The sequence below is a fragment of the Leucopleurus acutus genome, assembly GCF_964270905.1.
Source record: "Leucopleurus acutus genome assembly, chromosome: 3".
Taxonomy (NCBI): domain Eukaryota; kingdom Metazoa; phylum Chordata; class Mammalia; order Artiodactyla; family Delphinidae; genus Leucopleurus; species Leucopleurus acutus.
The window spans coordinates 99498102-99520280 of NC_139145.1; the positions used below are offsets into that span (position 1 = coordinate 99498102).

General features: G+C 41.4%; 1 protein-coding gene across 1 annotated transcript in view; it reads right to left on the reverse strand.

Annotated features, from left to right (window-relative positions):
- The window catches only part of FAM81B (family with sequence similarity 81 member B), a gene marked incomplete at both ends in the record, with an annotated part of 49293 nt that extends 34766 nt beyond the window's left edge, over positions 1-14527 (reverse strand). The window contains 5 exon segments of the mRNA XM_082835054.1: positions 4604-4614; positions 4617-4659; positions 11024-11088; positions 13984-14087; positions 14518-14527. Of these exon segments, the coding sequence (XP_082691180.1) occupies positions 4604-4614; positions 4617-4659; positions 11024-11088; positions 13984-14087; positions 14518-14527 (233 nt within the window).
- Between the last annotated feature and the right edge of the window lie 7652 nt (positions 14528-22179).

Sequence of the window (22179 nt, forward strand, 5' to 3'; positions counted from 1 at the left end):
CACAGGCCAAAATATCAGGACATTTGAGGAGCACAGTCTTTTTAAAAGCAAATTAGCCAACAAATAAACAATCTATTGGATTATCAATTCCTACAAAAGAGAATTACTGAAATATATGCAATGAGAAATTTTTTAAAGAGCTAATAAAGGTATTAAAAGGGAAGCTATGGGAAGATATTAGCAAAATGAAAACAACTAGAAAACATAAACAAGTAGAAATATTAGGCATGAAAAATATAATAGTTGAAATAAAGAAACATAAAAGATGGGATAGCTATGACACAATAAATAGCTGAAGAATGAATTAGTGATTTAGGAGAGAAGATTGAGAAAATTTACCAGACAGAACAAGGAGCGGTCACACAACTTGGAGATGCCAAGAGTCAGAATTCAAAACTCATGTCTGTCTGACTCCAAAATCAAATGTTAACCTTTACTCCCATATATTCCTGTCATTCTATGAGATAATAAGCAGAAGCAGAAGACACACTTTGATTAACGCTACTGATGTGGCCTAATAGAGTGACAGCAGAAATGACAAACAGAAGTGTCCTCAGGCTTCAACGCTTCTCTTTCCATAGTTCTTTCTTCTCTTCTCGGTCCTGGCCACCGTTATCCCCTCCACTTTCGCCTTCTAACAAAGAGTGCATCTTCCACACAACAGCTAGAGTGATCTTTCTAAAAGTGTGAAGATAGAACTTGCCTACTGAAAACCCTCTGATGGCTCATCCATTCTCCGGAAATAAAATCCTGGCTCTCCTTTCCAGCCTCATCTCCTCCCACTCTTCCCTACACAGACCAATGTCTTTCTGCTCCTCAAACACGCCAAGCAGTTCCTAGCTCAGAGCCTCGGGATCTGCTGTTCCTTCTGCTTAGAGTGCAGTCTCTTCATGGCTGCCTGCTTCCCATTCTTTAAGTATCAACTTCAATATCCCCTCCTCAGGCAAACCTTCCGCTCAGTCACTTTCTATCATAATACCCCATTTCACCTTCTCTATAACATTTGTCATTACCTAAAATCATCATATTTACTTGTTTGTGTTTATTTTCTGCCCTTCATCACTAGAATGAAAGTTCCCTGCAGGCAGGCACTTTATCTAACTTGTTCTCCACGGTTTCCCCAACACTGAGAAGAGTGCCTGACACATAGCAGGTGGTCAATAAATATTTGTTGACTGACTGATGGCTGTAGCTGGACTGTTTCCTTAAGTCTCAGTTGTTAGAAAATTGGAGGAAAAAATGGTTCCACAAAGCTCCAAGTTGTTAGAGCCTGAAAGTTTTCAGTTTCCTTTCTCGAGCAGTATAAAATAGCTTCAGCCTGGGTGAGATTCATCTTTCCTATCACCTGCACATCTGAGGAACAGAGATGGCTTAGCTAAGTGTTTCAGTAGTAAGATTCCATCCACCACTCATTTGGCTCAAAAATGTTCTTTTGGAAAACTACCAAATGGAGCCTCATATATATAAAATCCATTTTTCTAAAACCCCAGCATGCTGACAGTGCTACCCTGGATGGGATGTATGAGTCACAGGCAGAAGGGAAGAGGATGTCAGGTCCTGCTGATGGTGACACGTAGCCTAGCAGTGGATTGCAGATTTACTCATTGTTTTCCTCGAGGTGGTGCTTCTTTCTGGACTCCAGACAATCTGCAGCCTGGATTTGCCAGTGAGAGAGGTCTTCATTTGTTCTGTACAGACCCTTGTAAATCATGCTGAATTCCTCTCCAAGTTTAGAATTTGTTGTCTCTTAGGTGTTCTCATTGTGGCAGACACAGTTGGTTAACTTCTTAATAGCCATCCCTGCTTCTGCCTGACTCGGTACGTCCTCCTGTCCCCCATGTCCTTCAGGGTGGGGTGGGGCGCAAGCTAACCATGGTGGTCCCATTCTTCTGGGCTGAGATGCAGTTGGTTTAGGTAGGAGCACGTGAAGCAATACTGGCCAATGAGATGCAAAGGGAAACCTACTGTGGGGCTTTTGGGTAAGGTTGCTTTGCCTTTGAGAAGACATACCCAAGGAGAACCTTCTCTCTTTTTTGCTGGATGTAGTCATGTCTGTGTGTGATGCCTGGAACTGCTGAAGCTACCTGTGATCATGAGGGGAAAGAGGATGGCTGGGAAGAAGGATAGAAAACACCTGGGTGTTTGATGATGTTGTTAAGCCTCCAAATTAACCAAATTCTAGATTTTTAATGTGAACTAATGAATGACCTTACATTTAAGCCGTTTTGGTTGGAGTTTTCATGGGTAGCTGAAAGCACTGTATCTGTAACTAGTAACTTACCAACGAAAATGTCAGTTGAAATAGAAATGGATCAGTAAATATTTACTAAATGTCTACTCTAGTCCGTGTACAATGTATAAAGGTCCTGTCCCTCCAGTAACTTAGTCTGATTCAGTGTTTCTTGTGAAGAAACTTGCATTAGTATCATGGGGGTGGAGAAGGGAGGGAAGTCGCTAAAATGCAGATTCCGTGGCACAACTATAGACTTACTAAATCATAATTTTGGGGGTGAGGGGAAGAACAAGAATATGTATTTTAAATAAGCACTTAGATGAATCTAATATATTCTTAGGACTAAACATCACTGATTTATTTAAGACTGGTCATATGAGTCATGACCAGTCTTGAAGGCATAAAGGTAAAGAACATATAATGAGGTGCTGAGGTGTGAAATGTGGACTCTGAGATTTCAAATCATGCAGATATTCAGAGGCAGCTTGGCAAGTTGGAAGGCAAGGTAGACCAAGGGTAAAATACAGGTTCCACCACTTACCAACCAAATATTTCTGTTCATTCATTTTAGACAGAGGTAATGGGGCCACTTTGCCATATGGCTGTTAAGTTCTGAGATCACATGTAGAAGCAGGTGGTAGGGAGCAGTGAGACCGGTGAGACCTGCACTGCCGTCCAGGCTCACACGGGGCCTATGTGCACTCAGTCTTCGGGTGTGTTGTTGGCTGGTATCAGGACTGTATCCAGAAAGAGCATTGTATCCAGAAAGGTCTGAGGAAACAGACCTAAGCCAGTAGATGGGCCAGTGGAACAGGGCTGCCACCTCTGCTCAGATGCCAGCCTGTGGTCCTGCCTTCAGAGTTGGCCTCAATATTGTTGCTCTTTGGCACATGGAAGGAAGCCTTGCAAGGCAGCACCTAGCGCTATGTGAATGTATTTGCCTGCAACCATGGGACATTAAATGGCACATAAATGATGGACTGTAGTTACTTATTTTCTTTTAGCTCTTAACATTTATTTTTAAAAGTTGTTTTATATTTAAGTGGAGAATGTTCCTTTTTGAAATGTCTTTTCATGTCTGAGATTTAGTATTGGAGTATTATTATTGTTGTTTATTAATGATGCTTAATGAAGCAACAAATCATGTTCTGTTTAGTTCTATTTGCATGATTCCTACAGGATGAAGATAGAGCTTATATATATGTTTCCTATTTTTTGCTGTAAGGAAAGAGAATATTATTTTCCAATTGACTTTTCTAAATCAGTGACTAGAATAACATTCAACACACGAACATTCTCAGTCTTCTAAGAGAGATTCCTAGTACTACTGTTGTTCAAAACATCAGATCATCCACAAGTTTAAAAACTGAGGCTTTTCATTAGTAGCGAGATGTGGCTACCATGAATTTAAAAAATTCACTGCTTTATTAGCATATCATAGCAGTGGGACTTATATATCTAAATTTAACTGTGAAAGAAAGATATAACGAATATTCCAGACTCGTGCAGATGGAGTTACTAACCACAGGAGGAAGTATTCCTAGGGGGCCTTTTCAGAGGGATATTTGGACTTTATATAAATCATTGATTATGTAGCTGACAACTGAATCTGAACAGATTTTCCACAAACTCTGAGTTCTATTTCTCTGCAACTCAATGTGACTTACACCAGCTGTGCTGTTGCTGGCAGATGCATTGGTACATAGTAACTCTCACTTCTCTGCCCGTTCTGTTCTTGCGACTAGAGCACTAAATTTACTTAGATTTTAATAACCATTTCGGCAACCTGTAATATTCAAGAGACAAAAATTTGAAAATTTAAGCCCCTTTCTAGAACACAAGAGGGCATAACTGAAGAGAATTTTCATTTCCGTGAGATTTATTCTATGACTAGTTACATTCTCAGTGCATAGAATCCTGCAAAAAAAAAAAAAAAATTAGAAAGTGGCATTTCAGAGAATATTTTGCTGCCTCACAAAAATAATCTGTGAGTGTGTGCGTAGAGTGATGGAACTGAAAATGTCTTTTCTATTGTTTCTCCATTGCTTGTTCCCAAGCATTACCCTGGCAGATGGTTTTGGTGGCTCTAGAAGCCTCCATTGCTGAGTTTTACACAGGGCTGAATGCTGTAGGTGGGTGAGGGAGGCATCTCCTGTTTTAAATAACACATAACAGGAAGAAGCAGCCCAGGGGGGCTGGGTCAGCATGGGGTCTTCGTGGAGGAGCTAGGAAAGGGAAGGACTCCAAATAATGACCTGGCCGAGAAGAGACTGGCTGTGGATCTTTTCCAGAGGCAAGTTATGTAATATGTGAGGCAAACTCCCTGTGTTCAGTAACGTTTTCAATAAAATTACAGAATTAGTAATGTACCTATTGTGATTGGCTTTCTGGTAGAGGCATTCGGGTTGGCAGGTGTTCCTGAGTCCCTGTGTGAATGGGGGCTCGGTGGACACCCGGGTGACACAGGGGCAACATGTAAATGGCAGCAGCAAGTTGTTTTGAGGGTGTTTGGAGTTCTTACAGCGTTTTCTAGGGCTCTTGAGATGCTTACCCATATTACCTTGCTAATGTTGGGCTCTGAGAGTTATATGTGAGTCTCCAGGGGAAAGAACACTCTACTTGGAGTTGGAAGACTGGGGGCTTGAGCTCTGCCTCTGCCACTTAGTACCCTTAACCCATATTAAGCTGTCCAGAAGCGAGCTCCTTATTTGTCCTGTGGAGATGACTCCTGCCCTACTTATTTGGCTGAAGGTTTTCAATTTACATAATGTATCTGAAGTGCTTTGTAATGTCTACAAGGGTCACGTACGTGTGTTCTTGTTCTAATTATTAGTAATGATTAGATGGTGCCATGGGCTGAATTGTGTCCCCACAAAAAGATATGTTGAAGTCCTAAGCCCCCCTCCCAACCCCGTACCACAGAACGTGACCTTAGAGGTCATTGCGGATGTGATTAGTCATACCTACTGAGGTCTTACGGGGTTGGTGGGCCCCTAATCCAGTATGACTGATATCCTTGTAAGAAGATGGCTGTGTGATGGCAGAGACACAAGGAGGAGACCACGTGAAGGTGGAGGCAGAGACTGGAGCAAATCAAGGAACAAATTACAGTTACAAATCAAGGAACACCAGGCCTGCTGGCTGTCACCAGAAGCTAAGAGAGACCAATGGGACATGTTCTCCCCAGAGCCCTCAGAAGGAATCAACCTGCAGACACCTTGATTTCAGACTTCTAACCTCCAGGATTGTGAGATAATACTGTTTGAAGCCACCCAGTTTGAGGTACTGTATTGTGGCAGCCCTAGGAAACTAATACAAATGGTAAATTATTTGAGGGGAGCTTCTAGCCCAAGAGAAATGTAAGGAATCTATTATTATTACTGTTTTATCTCTCCATGATGCTTATAGTCAACATAGCACTTTCATAAACATGATTTCATTTCATCCCCACAACTTGTCCTTGGCATAAGTAAAATTTTTCTCAATTTAGGTGGAAACTAAAGCTTAAAGATGATCAGTAATCCAGCTGGGAAACATTTCAACCTGCCCCCTTGACTCTTTTTCCCTACACCACAGCACATTTGTTTAGACCAGTTAGTAGTTCTGCCTGTTATATTTGAATTTTTCTCAGAGAGATAAGATATATTGATTCCTCTGCATATATTTATATAAATATAAATATATATTCAAGGTATACATATTTATAGGTATAAAGTTATATACATATAACTGGCATATATATTTACACATGTATATTCCTCTGCATATATAAATATGTATTCAAGATGCATATGTTTATATATAATATTATATATAACTTGTATATATAAATATATTCCTCTGCATTTACATACATATATATATATATAAAACTTGCTTCCAACATCATGTAATTTTTCACCCCAGTTACCTTTGCTTGGCTCACATCTCTCCGTGGAGCACTAAGTGTCCTCTTTGTGGCCCAGAGGTTGGAGGGGCTCCCTCTCTGCTCTAGTGAACTGAGACTAGCCTCGGCCTCCCCTCAGCACAGTTCTCACACTTGAGCAGAAACTCTCAGGTGTGGGAAGAATTCAGTCCCTCCTGGGGTGGGAGGAACTAAGCTTCATGTGGGCAGCTCCTGCCTGGACTGATATGGGAGTGCTGTGGGTAATGCCCAGTTCCTGTAGCTGTGTCCACCCCCAGCACAGTGAGATGATGCCAGAGAGAGAGTAAAAGACTGCACTGTGGCTGATGGTAGTGCCTCCCAGGCTGCCTACATCCCACACAGGGACACCCATGGAGGAAGATCGGATATGGCTGCCTTCACATCTTCCATGCTGCGAGGGATGGGCTGGAGGTGACGATGTCCCAGGCTCTATGTGTGTGTGTGTTGAGAAGATAGCTGGCAGGGGGTGTGGATAGCGAGTGGTTAAGAAAATAGGCTTTGGAATAACGTAGACACAGATTTCTGTGTTAGAATCTTGGTCTGTCATTGCACTGTGTGACCTTGGGCAAGTATTTGACTTCTCTGTGAACCCCAGTGACTTCATCTTTAAAATAGTGACACTCTCCACCTCTTAGGGTTATTGTGAGGATTAAATGAGATGATTAACACGGAGTAAGAGCTGGAAACGTTAACGCTGAATGCGGTCAGTGGGGCTAGAGAACTGTGCAGGGTGGGAGGGGGTCTGTCAGGTAATAAGTAACTTGCTAACATCTCAGAGTGCCCCATGTATCTTTTTTTTATAAGCTATGCAGACTATTTTGAGCTTTCTCACCTGGAAGCTAGTTGCCCTTGAAGATGGATACGATACTGCAAAATAAAACCCAAGAGATCTCCAACCTAACACGACCTATCCCATAAAAAGCTCAACCAACAGTGTTTGGTCTTCCTTTCCTGTGTACTCTAATGTGAAATATGTGTCTTCATGTAGCAGCAAAAGCAATGCATCACAGTATAATAAAATGGCTGCCACGGTACTAAGACAAAAACCTTGAAAATGAATACTTCCCAGCCCCTGAATGCCCTATTCTACTTACAAGTAGAGATCATTACTAATTTATTATTTTGCCCGTTTGACTCATTGATAGTTTTATACATCCAAATTTTGCATACTATTCTTTGGCTGTCAGCCAGACCCACATCTTCCCAAAATGTACTCCTGAGAGAATTCCTGAGATGTATATTGGCTGTAGCCCAGCCTGGACAACTCTTCAGTACAAAACAATTTCATTTTCTTGGCCCAGATAGCATTACAGTTCGGGTTTATACTTCCCTCCTTTTTATTCCAGTCCTTTTTGCCCCTGTGTTGTTTCTGCCTCACCACAGGAGTGTTCCTGCCTTAGAAACTTAGCTTTCCCCTGTATGTCCCCATGGCCCACTTTCTCATCTCCTGGTTTTTGCTCAAATGCTAACTTCTCAATGAACTCTACCCTGGCCAGACCACCTAACAATGTGTATCTCCTCCTCTTACTAGAACAAAAGCTCCATGAAGACAGGGTCTTTGTTTTGTTCACTGAAAACCCTCCAAGTGCCTGGCATAGTGCCTGGCATGTAGTAGATTGTCAATAAATATTTGTTAAGTGAATAAATGGTTATAACCAGTTTTTGAAGGCCAAAGAATCTAAGGGAGGGAAGAGACCTTAGAAATTATTTGATTCGGTGGTGAGAAACTTATTTTTTTTCAGGAGAGTCAACTGAAGGAGAATAAAAAGTAATTTATGGGCAGTATTTGTTTTCTACACCATATGAAATCCTGTGGGGGAATAACATATGTTCTTAAATCTTAACCACTTACTTTATTACATAAAAGAGTGTTTATGAGTTTAAACTGTGGGCAGAGTTGAGAAATAGAAAGTAGTGGTGGCTCTGATCTGCATTCTGGAAATGAATTCTGGGTCTTACCTTGAACAGAGACAGCCCTTGGGACTCAGGCACCTAAAACCCCACCCCATTTTATAGAGGAGGCAGAGATTGCCTGGAGAAGCAAAGACATTTTAGTTTTCTCAAGGTCACATAGCTGATTACAGGCAGATTCAAGAGTGGACCTAGGTGCCTAGCCTCCATGCCATGCTCCTTCTACCAGCAGAAGAAAAAGAAAAAGCCTCTGGCGCTTTTCTGCTTAATTAAGCTTAAGTGAGCATTGACTACACCGTCATGAACTCAGCAGACATCTGTTCATTGTGAATCTATAAACACATGTGGAAATCAGAATTATTTACTGCCTTTAATATAATGTCACCATAATTGTCCTAGAAATGATTGCAAGCATTCTGCCTGCCCCTGCTGCATGGATTATTAATATGACCTAACATTTAGCAAGTGTGGGTGATGCTCCAGCTGCCTGAGGCTGAGAAGGGCCCTGTACATGCTCAGTCTGCCTTTCTTTTTAATGTGCTCATCTCTAGCCAAACCTTGTTCATAGACTAGGCATCATCTCTTTTGTTGCTGAATTTTTACTCTTTTCAGTTGTTTTTATTATTTGTTTTTAGTATTGCCTATAAATATGCCCACATAGATTTATAAGGCAGAACCTCTGAGAGTATGTAACATATATTCAGGCTGTTTAATGAATCGATAATGACTTTTACTTGTGTGAGTACTCTGCTTGCATATCAATACATTTGTAGCCATTCGATACATACTGTGACTGTGAGGAAGAAGTTATTTTTAAAATTATTGTTTTTTATGTTTATTTTGTTGGATTCGATATGTCAATTCAAAATATCTGCACTGATGATTGAAAGGCCCAAATGCCATTTTGCTTTTCCAGTTAATCAGCTACCCAGGAGTCTGCTGCTCTAAGCAGAGCCCTAAAGATTCAATTGCTCCACCATTATTCTCCATTAAATCTGTCAACTACAGCTCCTTAGGAATTGATATTCAATGCATCATGATAGGCTACTGTAGGGGTATCAGAAAGCATTAAGGCCAGAGAGTCCCTGCCTTTGGGGAGTTTGCAGCCTGCTCTGGGAGATTAGAGGAGTGAGACCAAAGGAAAACCAGCCATCTTAGGCAGTACATAGAAAGTTCTTAGATATATGACTTGGACAAAAAGAGAAGGGATGTGGGAGGGATCACAGCAGAAATGAATGTTGGGGTCATCATGCTTTTGCTCTGAATTATAGACTACTTCTTTCCCTTTGTCTTAATTTTAGTTTCTCTGGAATCCAAGAAATGGCAAAAATTTCCTTGGATTTCGTTTTAAGCTTGTTGCCATCTTCCAGGAATTTTCTCTCATTTCCTATGATGTAAGTCACCATCCTGAGCTAAAGAAATCCACTTGGGTTCATACTGGAATTTGACAGATCAGAAGAACCATTTCTATTTTGTTTGTCATGTGGAGAGTCAGGTGGGAATAGGTCTTTGTGTTCTCCTTGGATGGCAAGGTTAGCCAATACATCTTTATAATAATTATTTTTGTGCATACCACATTCATTGTACTTAACTAAGAAAAAATGCCATCGATCCAAATGTCTCATTTCTAAACATTAAAAAAACCATTCGGGCTTCCCTGGGGGCGCAGTGGTTGAGAGTCCGCCTGCCGATGCAGGGGACACGGGTTCGTGCCCTGGTCTGGGAAGATCCCACATGCCGCAGAGCGGTTAGGCTCGTGAGCCATGGCTACTGAGCCTGCGCGTCCGGAGCCTGTGCTCCGCAGCCGGAGAGGCCACAGCAGTGAGAGGCCCGCGTACCGCAAAAAAAAAACAAAAACCAAAAAAAACCCTTTCCCCTTGTTTGGTTCCATTCTCTAAATTACAGCCTCATTGTCACATAAGCAAATACAAATCATGGGTAGCATGAAAAGAGGGGCTGAAATACCGTGGTTGAACTTTTTGGAATGCCTTAAGTTCAGCTGGCTAAGGAACAGGGAAGTTCTTAATTGTGAACATACTGTAATATTAGTGATTTTAAAAACTTTGTCATCTTCATTGTTAAAAGTAATTTTAAAAATGAAAATCCATTTTCTTTTCATGTTGAATCATTTTCTTTGGTCAATTTTTTTCACGGTGGTCATGATGTATATTTTAGAATCAGAATTATTTTAAAGATACAGTGAGTGGGTCTTAGAGAGTTTCTAGTTCAGCCTCTTCATCTGGCAAATGAGAGAACAAGCCCAGAGACATATGGGACTGCGTGAAGTCATGCAGAAAATTACGGGAAAGCCTGGGACTAAATCCCAAGTGCCCTGAGAACATTAATGCGCACATCAGACCGAATCCCCCTCTGACATACTCAAATAGAAACTCAAACTAATATGCCTTGCCCTGTATCCTTCCTCTACAAATTGGAATTCTAGGATCTTTTGGACAATGTGCATGTTATCAATTGTATGCTATATTTCCAAGTCCCCGGAGCTCTCCCCCTTTTGTAGACCTTCCCTGGATGAGCTCCAGGTGTGACACTGTAAATAGCAGAAACAAAAACGTTCTGATGATTAGTTTAATATATTTCAAAATTTCCTGAGTTTTTATCATGAAATGTTAACATATTTATTTGGTTTATTTTGAAAGTCACCGTTAACTATATCTGATCTTGTCGTATGTCATTCATTACCTATGTTGTGTTATTCATAAATCTATAGGAACCTATGGAGGTTACTTAAAGAGGAAACAGTAAAATTGGCTTCTTCTGTTAATCAGAGAGGAATAAGAGAGACAGGTTTGTCTTCTTGAGATGTTTTAATGCAGTCCTTCTGAAAGCAGAGAACTAGTTTAGATGAACTCAAAGATCTCATTCAGGCACTTTAATTTCTAACGTAATCATCAAGTATAGTAAATAGTTGAAACTGTTGTAATTCACAGACTTACTTGTCAACATATTCAACTAGATCTGTAGAATTCTTGGTTGACATTTTGGCTGGAGATAATCTTACCTAAAACAAAGGTCATGGGTTTAAAATGTATCATTAGCTACTTTACAGGGAAATCTTATCCATCTTATAATGTTTTAACTGAAAACAAAATATGTGCTATAGATCATAGATCACCAGCCCAGTTAATCTTGCACATACCCCCATTTGTACTGCTCAAGGCTAAAATCAAAATCAAGTTCTGGGAAGATTCTAGAGTGTTGTATTTCATAGATTTGGTATCATAGTTAAGAAAAATTTTCAGGAAAAGTCAAAGCCATAGATTATTCTTGGATAATTTTTTAATGAAATAGCAAATGATTATTGGCGGAGTTACTAAAGATGTCCTCATAGAGTGAATGATTCCTGACATGGTGAATTCTGAGGGGAATCAGCTAATTTTTGAAAACAAAGCCAAAACCTAGAAAAGTAGTCTATTCAAATAATTTTGTTTTCTAAGAAATCTGGATGTCAGATTCTTATAGTCAATGAGAAATAAAAATACAGAGCACAGTTACATACATAACTTCTAGTGTTAAACATAGTTGGCCGTATGAACACAACTAATTCAATAAAATGGTACTAGAAAGTTCTACTTGCATGAAAATTCATAATTTTGTAGCATTTCTAGGAGGAAAGAGGTTACCAAATGTACTCACTATTTTGCTTATGCTGAAAATGTTTTAACCTCTAATGTTCTCTTATTTAAGTTTAAAAAACAAGACAGATTTACCTTCATTTTAATAGCCTCTCACGGAATTGGATTCAATAGGGAGAGTATGAGTTGTATTCCACCTCAGTTAAAAACTTAAGCAAAATATGTTTCTAGGATATTTTTTCTTGGTTTACGTTATTATATACTAGAATGATGAGCAGAATAAGTTAAGACCCACTACAGAAATCATTCCTTTTGCAAATGGCTTAGGAACGACCACATTTTGCTTCTTAATTTAGGGTCAAAGAAGCTTAATTGGAACCCCTCTCCTCCAATAAAAGTTAAAGAAAACAAGTAAGGTAAGTTTCTTATCAAAGAAGCTAATATAGGACACCTGACAATAATCAGGCTCTCCTGACCAGCCCACTCCGTGGTGGGAATCAGAAAAACCTTGAGGTTGCTCAGATGGAGCCAGTGAGCTGCTGTGACTGTGCTTTAGATCCTCTCTCCCCAGTGCTGAGTGGGGTTTGCAATGGGTCTGATGCTCCGAAGCCAGGTCTTCCCTTAGAGAGTGGATTTACTAATACACTGGGCACCCAGGTGTCCACGTTATGGAAACCATCCTAACTCCCTAGAGAATGGGATTGGTCCTCTGCCCTGGTTCCTGTTTTCACTCTGGATTCCAGCTGGAACAGTACTGTGCCCTGGGCTCCTCACCTACTTAACGGCAGCTCTTTCCTTCTCATCTCTCCGCTGCTACAGTCTGGCCTGTGGGACATTGTGGGCTGGTCCCTGGCCTTGTATGTTTGGAACCTAGTAGTCCTTTGTGAGTACTTGTGGAATGAAAGGGTGTGATGAATACTGTGTCCAAGGGCACTACGTTACTGGCCTATTGTCTTCCTTTCTCCTTCCGAGGTGAAGCAATTGGATATGCCTGTTTTATTTATTTATTTATCTGTTTTATTTTTATTTTGTTCATTTTTAAGTCTTATTTGGAAGACTATAAATAGCATCATCTTAAAAGCACACCTACAACTCACATACGTGTAAAGTAACAAATGCGAAACCTGACAATGCAGGGAAATTTGGAAAAATATAGAAAAAGTAAAAGGTACAGAAAAAAAATTCTCGTTAATTCTAAAGCAAAAGCTGTTAACATTGTGGCATATTTATTTAGTCTTCGTGCAATTTTTTGATGTATCTAAGACTAAATTTTTATATTTTTTTCTGACTGAATATGTCAGCTCTTCCATCCCTATTCCTACAGACTAAGCATAATTATATCAAATTGGTTTCACAAACAACTTTATGATTATTATGGAACATTTTACATGTATTAGTTTTCATCTGTTTCATAATAATGCTTTATGGCTTAACGGACTATAAAATACTTTCACATATGATGTGATTTCATTCTTGAAACAGCCCTTTAAGGTGGGAATCATTACCTTTAACTTATGGATAACAATAGTTACCTTAAGTAACTGAAATCTTTATTACAGAAAGAACTTAAGATAATTATTTTTATAGGTGAGGAATCTGAGGATCAGAGACGGAACTTACTTAAGATCATATAGATTATGATAATAATCAGACTATGTCCTTCCTACCTGCTAAGTCCTTTATCTTAGTGGCTCATTCAAACTCCACATCTTTATCTGATAGGCCAAATTAGCCCATTTCACCGCAGAGGAAACAGGCGAGTTTAAGTAATTGTCCAAGTCACACAGCCAATATGTGGTACAGCCAATAGATACCAAAAATCAGTCCTTGACATTGTGCTAGCTTTCCAGTCCTCTTCCCATCACAAGAGGCTGCATCTGCTGGTCAGGTGTTTGAGAATTACAATGCAAAGTCTAAAAACCCTGCTTATTTGAATGTTCTTTTTCATTAATGGGGAAGATATGACAAGTCCATACCAATAAAAATTCTAGTTAGCTGGTCTCTGTTTTATGTTAGAGATAATGTCTCCACTTGGAGTTTATCATCTTTCCTTTTAAATCTTCACAAAAATAATTGTCAAATTTTTGTTAATTTTTATCTCCACATATTAAAAGTCAGTGCAATGAATGTATCGACACATTTTTCTTTGCAGCTTGTGCTGGCATCAGTCACTTTTGCAAAGCAGGACAAACAGGAGACGTGGGAGAGTGAAAAGAAAAGCAACTCTTCCAGGACCCCTTAGATCTCTCTAAGCAACATTAAACTTTAAAGAAGCTGAGCAAAATATTCTATTTTGAATATGAATATCTAAAAGTACTTGCTTTCTTTTCTTGGTCACTGGCTGAGCCAACAAGGGGGCCATCAGGTTCATCTGGCTCTTCTGCGGCAGTGGCAGTCGGGGAGGAACTTTTGTGTACATCCGTATCTAGGCAACCAGAACGCTGAGTCAGATTAGGAACTATGGCAAGTGAATTTTTGCAGTGGTGGCAATTTTCTACTTTTTTAAATTGAGGGCAGTTTCTATACATACAGTGAAATTTAAAGAGAGGCTTCCAATTTCTTTTAAACTTCTTCCCTTCTCCCCACCCCAGTTCTCTCCCAGGTCCCCATCACACCTACAGAAAGAGCTTATCACCTCAGGTACTGCCATGAGACAGTCAGGAAACTGTTAAGATGCACTCATTTAGATCAAGCTGTTCTAAAATAATAGGAAATGATTCCTCACCCTGTTGTGCCGAAGCCATCTGAGGATCTTCTTTGGGATTTGCTACCTTGTTTGTATGTAAGAAGAAATACAAGTAAGATAGCAAAGTATGAGAAATTTAGAGTCCTTGAGTAATCCATGAGATAAATACCTGAACTCATGGTGCCTGATTTCCTGACTTTATTTTTTGGTGATTGGATTCTTTTTGAAAGGGCACAGATATTTTTAATTTTCTCTCCCAGAAAGCCAAAGTACTAAGGAGTCTTGATCGCATCCAGACTAAAGTCTTCATGTTTCTGGGGCATCTTCCTGGGGTGGCTCAGCAACACTGTGACTGCAGGAAGGATCTGTGATGTCAGTGGGGTTGGTTCTCACTCTTTAAGTCGTTGAGTCCCTGGATTTAGGAGCTTCAAGTGTTTTCCTTAATGCTCAGTGTTGTAAAAATCACTGGGTCCTTCAACACCTCTTTGTCTCAATGGATGGGAAGTGGTTATTTTTAAACTGATATTTCACACCCTTCCCCTGATCTCACCTTCACCGTTTGGTAAGAGACCACTTTCCATCAAATTAGACAAAGAAAATGAGACGCTGCCATACTCTGGAATCTTCCTCCAAGTATACTAGTTAAGGCAGCTAACTTTTCTAGGCCACCAGGGAGAGCATCACGAAGAATGCAGCCATGACAGGTGGGTGGGTGAACTTGGGCTTTGTAGACAAAATTTTGTTCAGTGATTTGGCTTGTTTAAAAAAGATGTGGATTGTTTTAGCTCTGAAATATTTTCATGAGTTTTAAAATTAGAATTTGCGTACTTTGCTAATGCCACTTGACCCTCACATACAGAAATGATGTTATTGGCTGAGTTACTTTTCAAATGATGGTGCTGAGTTTGCCTTGCTCCGAGGACATGCAGGAGGTACAGGACGCTGCATGACAAATTTTGATCTCACAGATAAAAGAACGCATGATTTTTGGCTTCGATGGTGTGTCTTCAAGTGTTAAGCTAAGTCCCTAAAACTTAGAGATATAATATTTCACGGTCTGCAAGCAGTCTAAAACGCTCAGGACACCACTCTAATTGTCATTTTATAGAGTGCCAAGTGAGACGGACACACCAGTGACCGAGCGCAGGTGGATATGGGTGCTAAGGGAGTTGGTTAGGACCCTGACTTCTCAGCCTTCTGGCTATTTACTTTGGGCAAAATTACCTCCCTTCTTCAAGCCTCAGTTTTCTCTTCTGTTAGGGGGAGCTAATAATATCTATCTCATAAGGTGGTTGAGAGGATTCAATGCGATGATACACTTAAAGTACCCAGCTGAGTGCCAGGCTAGGTATCCACTAAACGGTAGCTATTTTCAGTGATTATATCACAAGGTGGCAATTATCCAAGAAATGGATAGAGTCTGTGAGAAAGGAAAACTGGATTTGACCTTTTGCTAAACAACTTCTTATGATTCTTTCTTTCCTTAACTTGAGCTTCTAATCCATAGGATTTGGCTAGAAAAATGGGCCCCAGTGAAATGAGAGTCTATCTTGTTTGTTCTCTAAATGGCTGCTTGGCTTTTTACAAAATTTTTTTAATGTATTTATTTTTATTTATTTTATCTTTGGCTGCGTTGGGTCCTCGTTGCTGCGCACGGGCTTTCTTCAGTTGCGGTGAGCGGGGGCTACGCTTCGTTGCGGCGCACGGGCTTCTCATTGCCGTGGATTCTCTTGTCGTGGAGCACAGGCTCTAGGCACACGGGCTTCAGTAGCTGCAGCACATGGGCTCAGTAGTTGTGGCACATGGACTTAGTTTCTTCACAGCATGTGGGATCTTCCCGGGCCAGGGCTCAAACCCATGTTCCCTGCATTGGCAGGAGGATCCTTAACCACTGCGCCACCAGGGAAGACCCGGCTGCTTGGCTTTTAATAGGACAGTGCACGTAAAATATATGTACCACTGAATTCCCACCTGCCGAATGTGTATGAAAATCCTTCCTGGAAGTCAATGGTCTTCAAAGAGCCCTCCTAATCCAGGACTACCAAGAGTACAGCCTAAAGCAAAGAAGCCAATGATGTTCAATTTCCACCTTAAAAACTTAAAATGACACTGTATTCTGATATTACTGTAAATATAGGCATAAAGGAATAATCTTGAGATGGTGGTCAGTGAAGTGGATTTGTTAGTGCTGAGGGTCAGCGGAGACAGTATTGCTGTGTGCTGTTGTGCACTACACAACCCTAGGGGGCACCATGCACACAATAACAGTGCAGATTTTCATGTTTGTTAGGCCTAACAAAATTTTCAATTTGTTGCCTGAAAAATTTTCAAGTGTAGGTCAAGAAAATATTCTAATACGGTAAGTATACTTGGCCAGTTTTCTCATGAGTGGAAGTAAAGGAAGGGTCTTGAGAAAGGGGTGCCTATTTCTAACTCACACAAGAGTGTCAATGGGTCAGTGGCAGCCCTGACTCTGGGTGTCTGCTGAATGCTGTGTCCTCAGCTAAACTAGCCTCACCAGCGCCGGGCCACAGTAGCCAGTACTCATTGGTAATGTCCTCCTCGACTTCCTTTTCTTTTCATGTCACCTCTCACCTGTTGTCCTAAGTGCCCTCAGGCCATCTTTCCTGGAAAGACCTCATTTGGACCTGAGGACCCCTTGGGGCCCTTCACCTTTCCTTGGGCTATTCTAATTTTACCCAGTCTAGTCTTCTAGTAATCTCTGAAGTGTTTAGCACTTGACATTTTAGAAGATATTCTTCATGTTCCATCTCATGGTTCTTATGAGGAAGCCAGTTCAGGTGTGAATATCCTGATTTCACAGGCAAAAATACAAGGAGGTTCAGATAGGTTAAGTGACTTACATTAAGTGAATGATGAAACTGATTGACCAGACCCCAAGTCTTCTGATCATTCCTTGGGCACCATCCAGCCTGGGATGCATTATACTAAATTATGCTAAGGTGTGAGTGTTTACTTCTAGTCTAAAGGGGAGCTCAATGCTAAGTGGATCCTTAATGCTCCCTTGCAATTATATGTCATTTCCTTAGTCCATCACTCTCCCATTCTCCTAAATTACTCTCATACTTTTTCCTCTGAACTCAAACTGTCAGCTGACGACCTTTTTTTTCTATTTCACCATGAATATAGAAGTAAATAGGAGGGAATTTTGGTAAGCCCACCCAATGCGTTTATAGACCTGTGTGCATTTGGATCCATAAATTCTGACTCCACTCGTTCAATGGATGAACAATCTGTGCCCTCATTCAGGTCCATCCCCCAATTGTCCTGAGTCCCACTTTCTCTCACCTATTCAAGGACCCTTCTTCCCTCTACTAGATAACTCCCATTGGCATTAAACATACCTTTTTTATTTTTGGTCTTCCACCCACCTAAAAACACATAACTTTCATTTGATTCTATATACTCTTCTAGCTACCATTCACTTTTTCCCTTTTCTGCACAGGAAAAGATCCTGAAACGTTGTTTTGCTCTTTCCAATTTCTTTCTTTGCTGTGGTCTGAATTGTGTCCTCCCCCCCACCCATCCCCCCCGGCCAATTTCATATGTTGAAGCCCTAACCCCCAAGTGTGACTGTATTTGGAGATAGTGTCTTTAGGATGTAACTAAGGTTAAATAAAGTCGTGGGTTGGGGTCCTAATCTGATAGGATTGGTGGCCTTATAAGAAGAGAAAGTGATCTCAAGCCTTTTCTTTCCCTTTCTCTCTCTCTCTCTCTCTCTCTGCACACACACACAATGATGAAAGTGTGAGGACACAGTGAGAATGCAGCTTTCTGCAAGCCAGCAAGAGGGTTCTCACCAGGAACCAAATCTCTTAGCGCCTTGATCTTGGACTTCCTAGCCTTCAGAACTGTGAGAAAGAAACTTCTGCTGTTTAAGCCACACAGCCTATGGTATTCTGTTACAGCAGCATGAACAGACAAAGACACTACTCTTGAATCACTAAAATCAGGCTTTCTGTCCCTTGCACCTTCCATTAAAATTGCTCTTGTCAAGGTCCCTGGTGACCTCTCTGTGGCTAAATCCAGGGCTCAATTCTCAGTCCTCATCTGGCCCCATCAGCAGCATTCGACAGAGTTGAGAGCTATCTTCTACTTGAAGCTCATTCTTTACTTGGCTCTCAGGGCTATGAGTCTCCCATGACTCTGCTCTGCCTTTTCAGGGGTTTCTCATTCATCTCTCTGACTCTGAGCCAGGTGATCAACCATCTCAGTTTGCTTAGAGCTTTCCTGAAAGTCCCATGTCCTGGGAACCCTCAGCCCTGGGCAAAGCAGAACAGTCGGTCACCCTACCTCTGAGGGATGAAATGTCCCAGCGCTCAGTCCTTGTACCTCTAGACTCACTACCTTCATGATCTCACCCAATCTCATGGCTATCAGCTGATGATTCCCCCAAATCCCTGTTTCCCCAAACGTGACCCCTCCACATCCAAGCTTCCCCATTGCAGTAAATGGCAGTAGGCTTTTTCCAGTTGCTCAGGCCCCCAAACTTGGAATTCTCCTTCACTCCTCTCTTTCTCTCTTACCCTACCTGTTCATCCCACCTTCAAAATATATCCAGAATGGGTCACTTCTCCCCACCTCCTCTGCTGCCACATGGGTCTAAACTATCACTGTTTTTTCTTACATTATTGCAGTGGCTTCCTAAAACCAATATCCTTTCTGCCAAGCTTCCCCCACCTCCCCAACCAATTATTCTCAACAAAATAGCCAGTGATGATGTCGAATTTAAGACTCACCATGGAACTTATCTGCTCAAAATCCTTCAATAGTTTTCCATCTTATAAAGGACAAAACCTTTCTAATAGCTACAAAAGCTTTCTGAGATCTATGTGATGGGGTTCTTCCATAGCCATCTGACCTCATCTCCTATATCTCTTTCCCTTGTTTACTCTCCTCCAGCCACAAAGGCCACCTTGGTACCCCTTGAACAAGCTCTTGCCTCAGGGCCTTTGATCTTGCTGTTGCTTCTGCTTAAATACACTTTCCCTGGAGAGACCCTCTGCTCACCCCCTTGCTTTTTTCTGGTCTTAATTCAAATATCACTTTCCCGAAGAGGCCTTCCCTATCTAAAACTTATAATTTCCTCTTATGTACACACACTTCCTGTTACTCTTTCCTGCTCTGCTCCCCCCTTAGCATTTATCTATCTAATGCATTTACTTTTCTTACCAATTGTTTCCCCTGCTAGAATCTAAGTTCCATGGGGCAGAAATTTTTATCTCCTTTGTTCATTGCTCTGCCTTGGTGTCTAGAATAGTGTCTGGCACATGGTAAGTGCACAGTAAGTATATGGTAAATAAATGAATAAAAGAACTCCGTAAAGATGTGTAGACAGAATTCTACAGGGGAGCTCAGAAATACGGATGACAGTGGATGAATGTGATGTGATTTGGGAGGAGCTGGCATTTACCTGAGCTTTGCAAAATGCACAGACTGGCGGTCCCTAAAGTCTGAGTGGCAACCGCAGGAGTTTGACTCTTCTCTTGCCACCCTAACAGGCCTAGAGACACCTCCAGGAGCTCTTACTGCCTAGGACTCTCCTGACACTTGGAGAGAGGAAAGGCCTCTCTCTCTATCACCGAACGTTCCTTGTCCTATCCTCTGCCTGTGTTTCAACCAGTTATCTATCAGAAAGGATCTAATAAATTCAGCATGGCCTTCACACCCAACAAGGGATAATACCCTAGTCCAGGCATTTTAAACATTAGTGTGTATAAAACTTGCCTGGAGAGCCTCTTAAACTGTAGACTCCTGGGACCCACCTGTACAAGTTTCAAACAGCTGGTTTTGATCCAGAGATCCAAGGACCACACGTTGAACAACTCAAAGAACAGAATTTCTAAAGGTGACATCCCTGCAAACCTACAGGGAGCATACTTTTCATTGGGGGGATCTCCTTCATGTTCGTAAAATTGCTACTATATTCCTGTAGGCAATCAGCTGTCTGTCTACCCTCCTGTCCGTCTGCCTATGCATCCATCAGCATCTTAGATGCTGTGTCTATGTGGATTTTCCTACACTGTAGTGGTACTGGAGGAGTTTTCCCTTTCAAAACAACTTCCTTGGGTCATATTTACCATCTGCACCTCCCCCCAAGGCTGAACCACATCCTACCGGGTTGTGGTTCATCCTACCACATACTGCCCTCAGGTGCCAATGCGCAACTTGCTGTCATCCCTACCTTGTGTTTATACCTTGCTACTCCTCCCATCTGTCAGCGAGGCTCTCTTTTTCCATTCCTGGTTCCCTGTTACCACTTTTGTCTCGCCTACCTTGGAACAGACAGCTTCTCCCCAGATACCTAATCGTAGCCAAGCTGCTATAGTGAATTCCCACCTCCCTCTGCTATGTTTCCTGCCTCCGGACTCCTACCGCCTTTTACCGGGCTTCGGCTAATATCAGCCAAATTAATTGACTCACCACATTATGAAGTGCAACACATTAAAATATAGTAACTTTGGACTTCCCTGGTGGCGTAGTGGTTAAGAATCCACCTGCCAATGCAGGGGACATGGGTTCGAGCCTTGGTCCGGGAAGATCCCACATGTCACAGGCAACAAAGCCCAGGCGCCACAACTACCGAGCCTGCTCTCTAGAGCCCGCCAGCCACAACTACTGATCCCACGTGCCTAGAGCCCGTGCTCTGCAACAAGAGAAGCCACAGCAGTGAAAAGCTGGTGCACTGCAACTAAGAGTAGCCCCTGCTCTCTGCAGCTAGATAAAGCCTGCACCCAGCAACGAAGACCCAATGCAGCCAAAAATAAAATAAATAAAGAAAATAAATAAATAAATAAAATAGTTAAAATATAGTAACTTTGATCATTTACAATGAAATAAAATGCCAAGGGAAAAAATACGCCCTGGGGACATGAATTCACCTTTGTATACAGTCTGCTACACGTACTCACATGTGCAGAGTCCAGGACAAACAAAACACAGCAACTAAAAAAAAAAAAACGCCATGGTTTATAATGACAAAGGTAGATAAACTACTAATTCAAAGACAATAACAATTCGAGTGGCTAGTTATTATGTTGCCATCCGATACAGAAACCATGAGTTTTTGTGGAGGCAATAAAAGCTTGTGCTCATTGTTAAATTAGTTTACAGAATCGCTATGAGACTGGGAACGGGAATATTTATTCTAGCTGCTCTAGTCCCATGGCTTATTTCCCTCATTTCTCTGCAAAAATCTCTTCTGCTACAAGGAAGTTTCTTGCTCTGCAAGGTGAGTGAGCCTTGCGCCTTCAGCAGCCTGCTCGGAAAGACCTCAGTTCCACATCCCTGAGGGTGTCAGCTCGCCAGGCACAGGTGCTGGTGGGCAGCCATCCCACTTGCTGATCTGATGATCTCCAAGAGCCTTTTTGCTGTGTAATAAGACCAGTGTCCCCAGCCATCCAGCCTCACACAAGCACCAGCACTTCAAGGTGAACGGAAATATCTTTTTGAAAAGCATGTAAGTAGATTCTAATCCCCAAATCAATGAATGTATTTTTGGCCCTCGACATCCACATGTTTAGCCAAATGGCTCTAGGACAGAATTTAACATTGCATCCGTTTGGCTCATCAGTAGAAAGGGTAATGAAATCCATAAGAGGGAAGTTTTTCCTTGCTTTGGGAATACCTTTATGTCCCACCATTAAAATATATGAGATTCTGTTCTGTACAAAACTTACCTCTGGGGCTCATTCCTTCAGTATGTACTACAGACTCACATCCTCTTATGGTCAGGATGCCTAACCTTGCAAGAGTTTGGGCATCTTCCCTTTGCCCTTCTTCTAGCTTGGCTAGCTTTTAAAATGAAAGT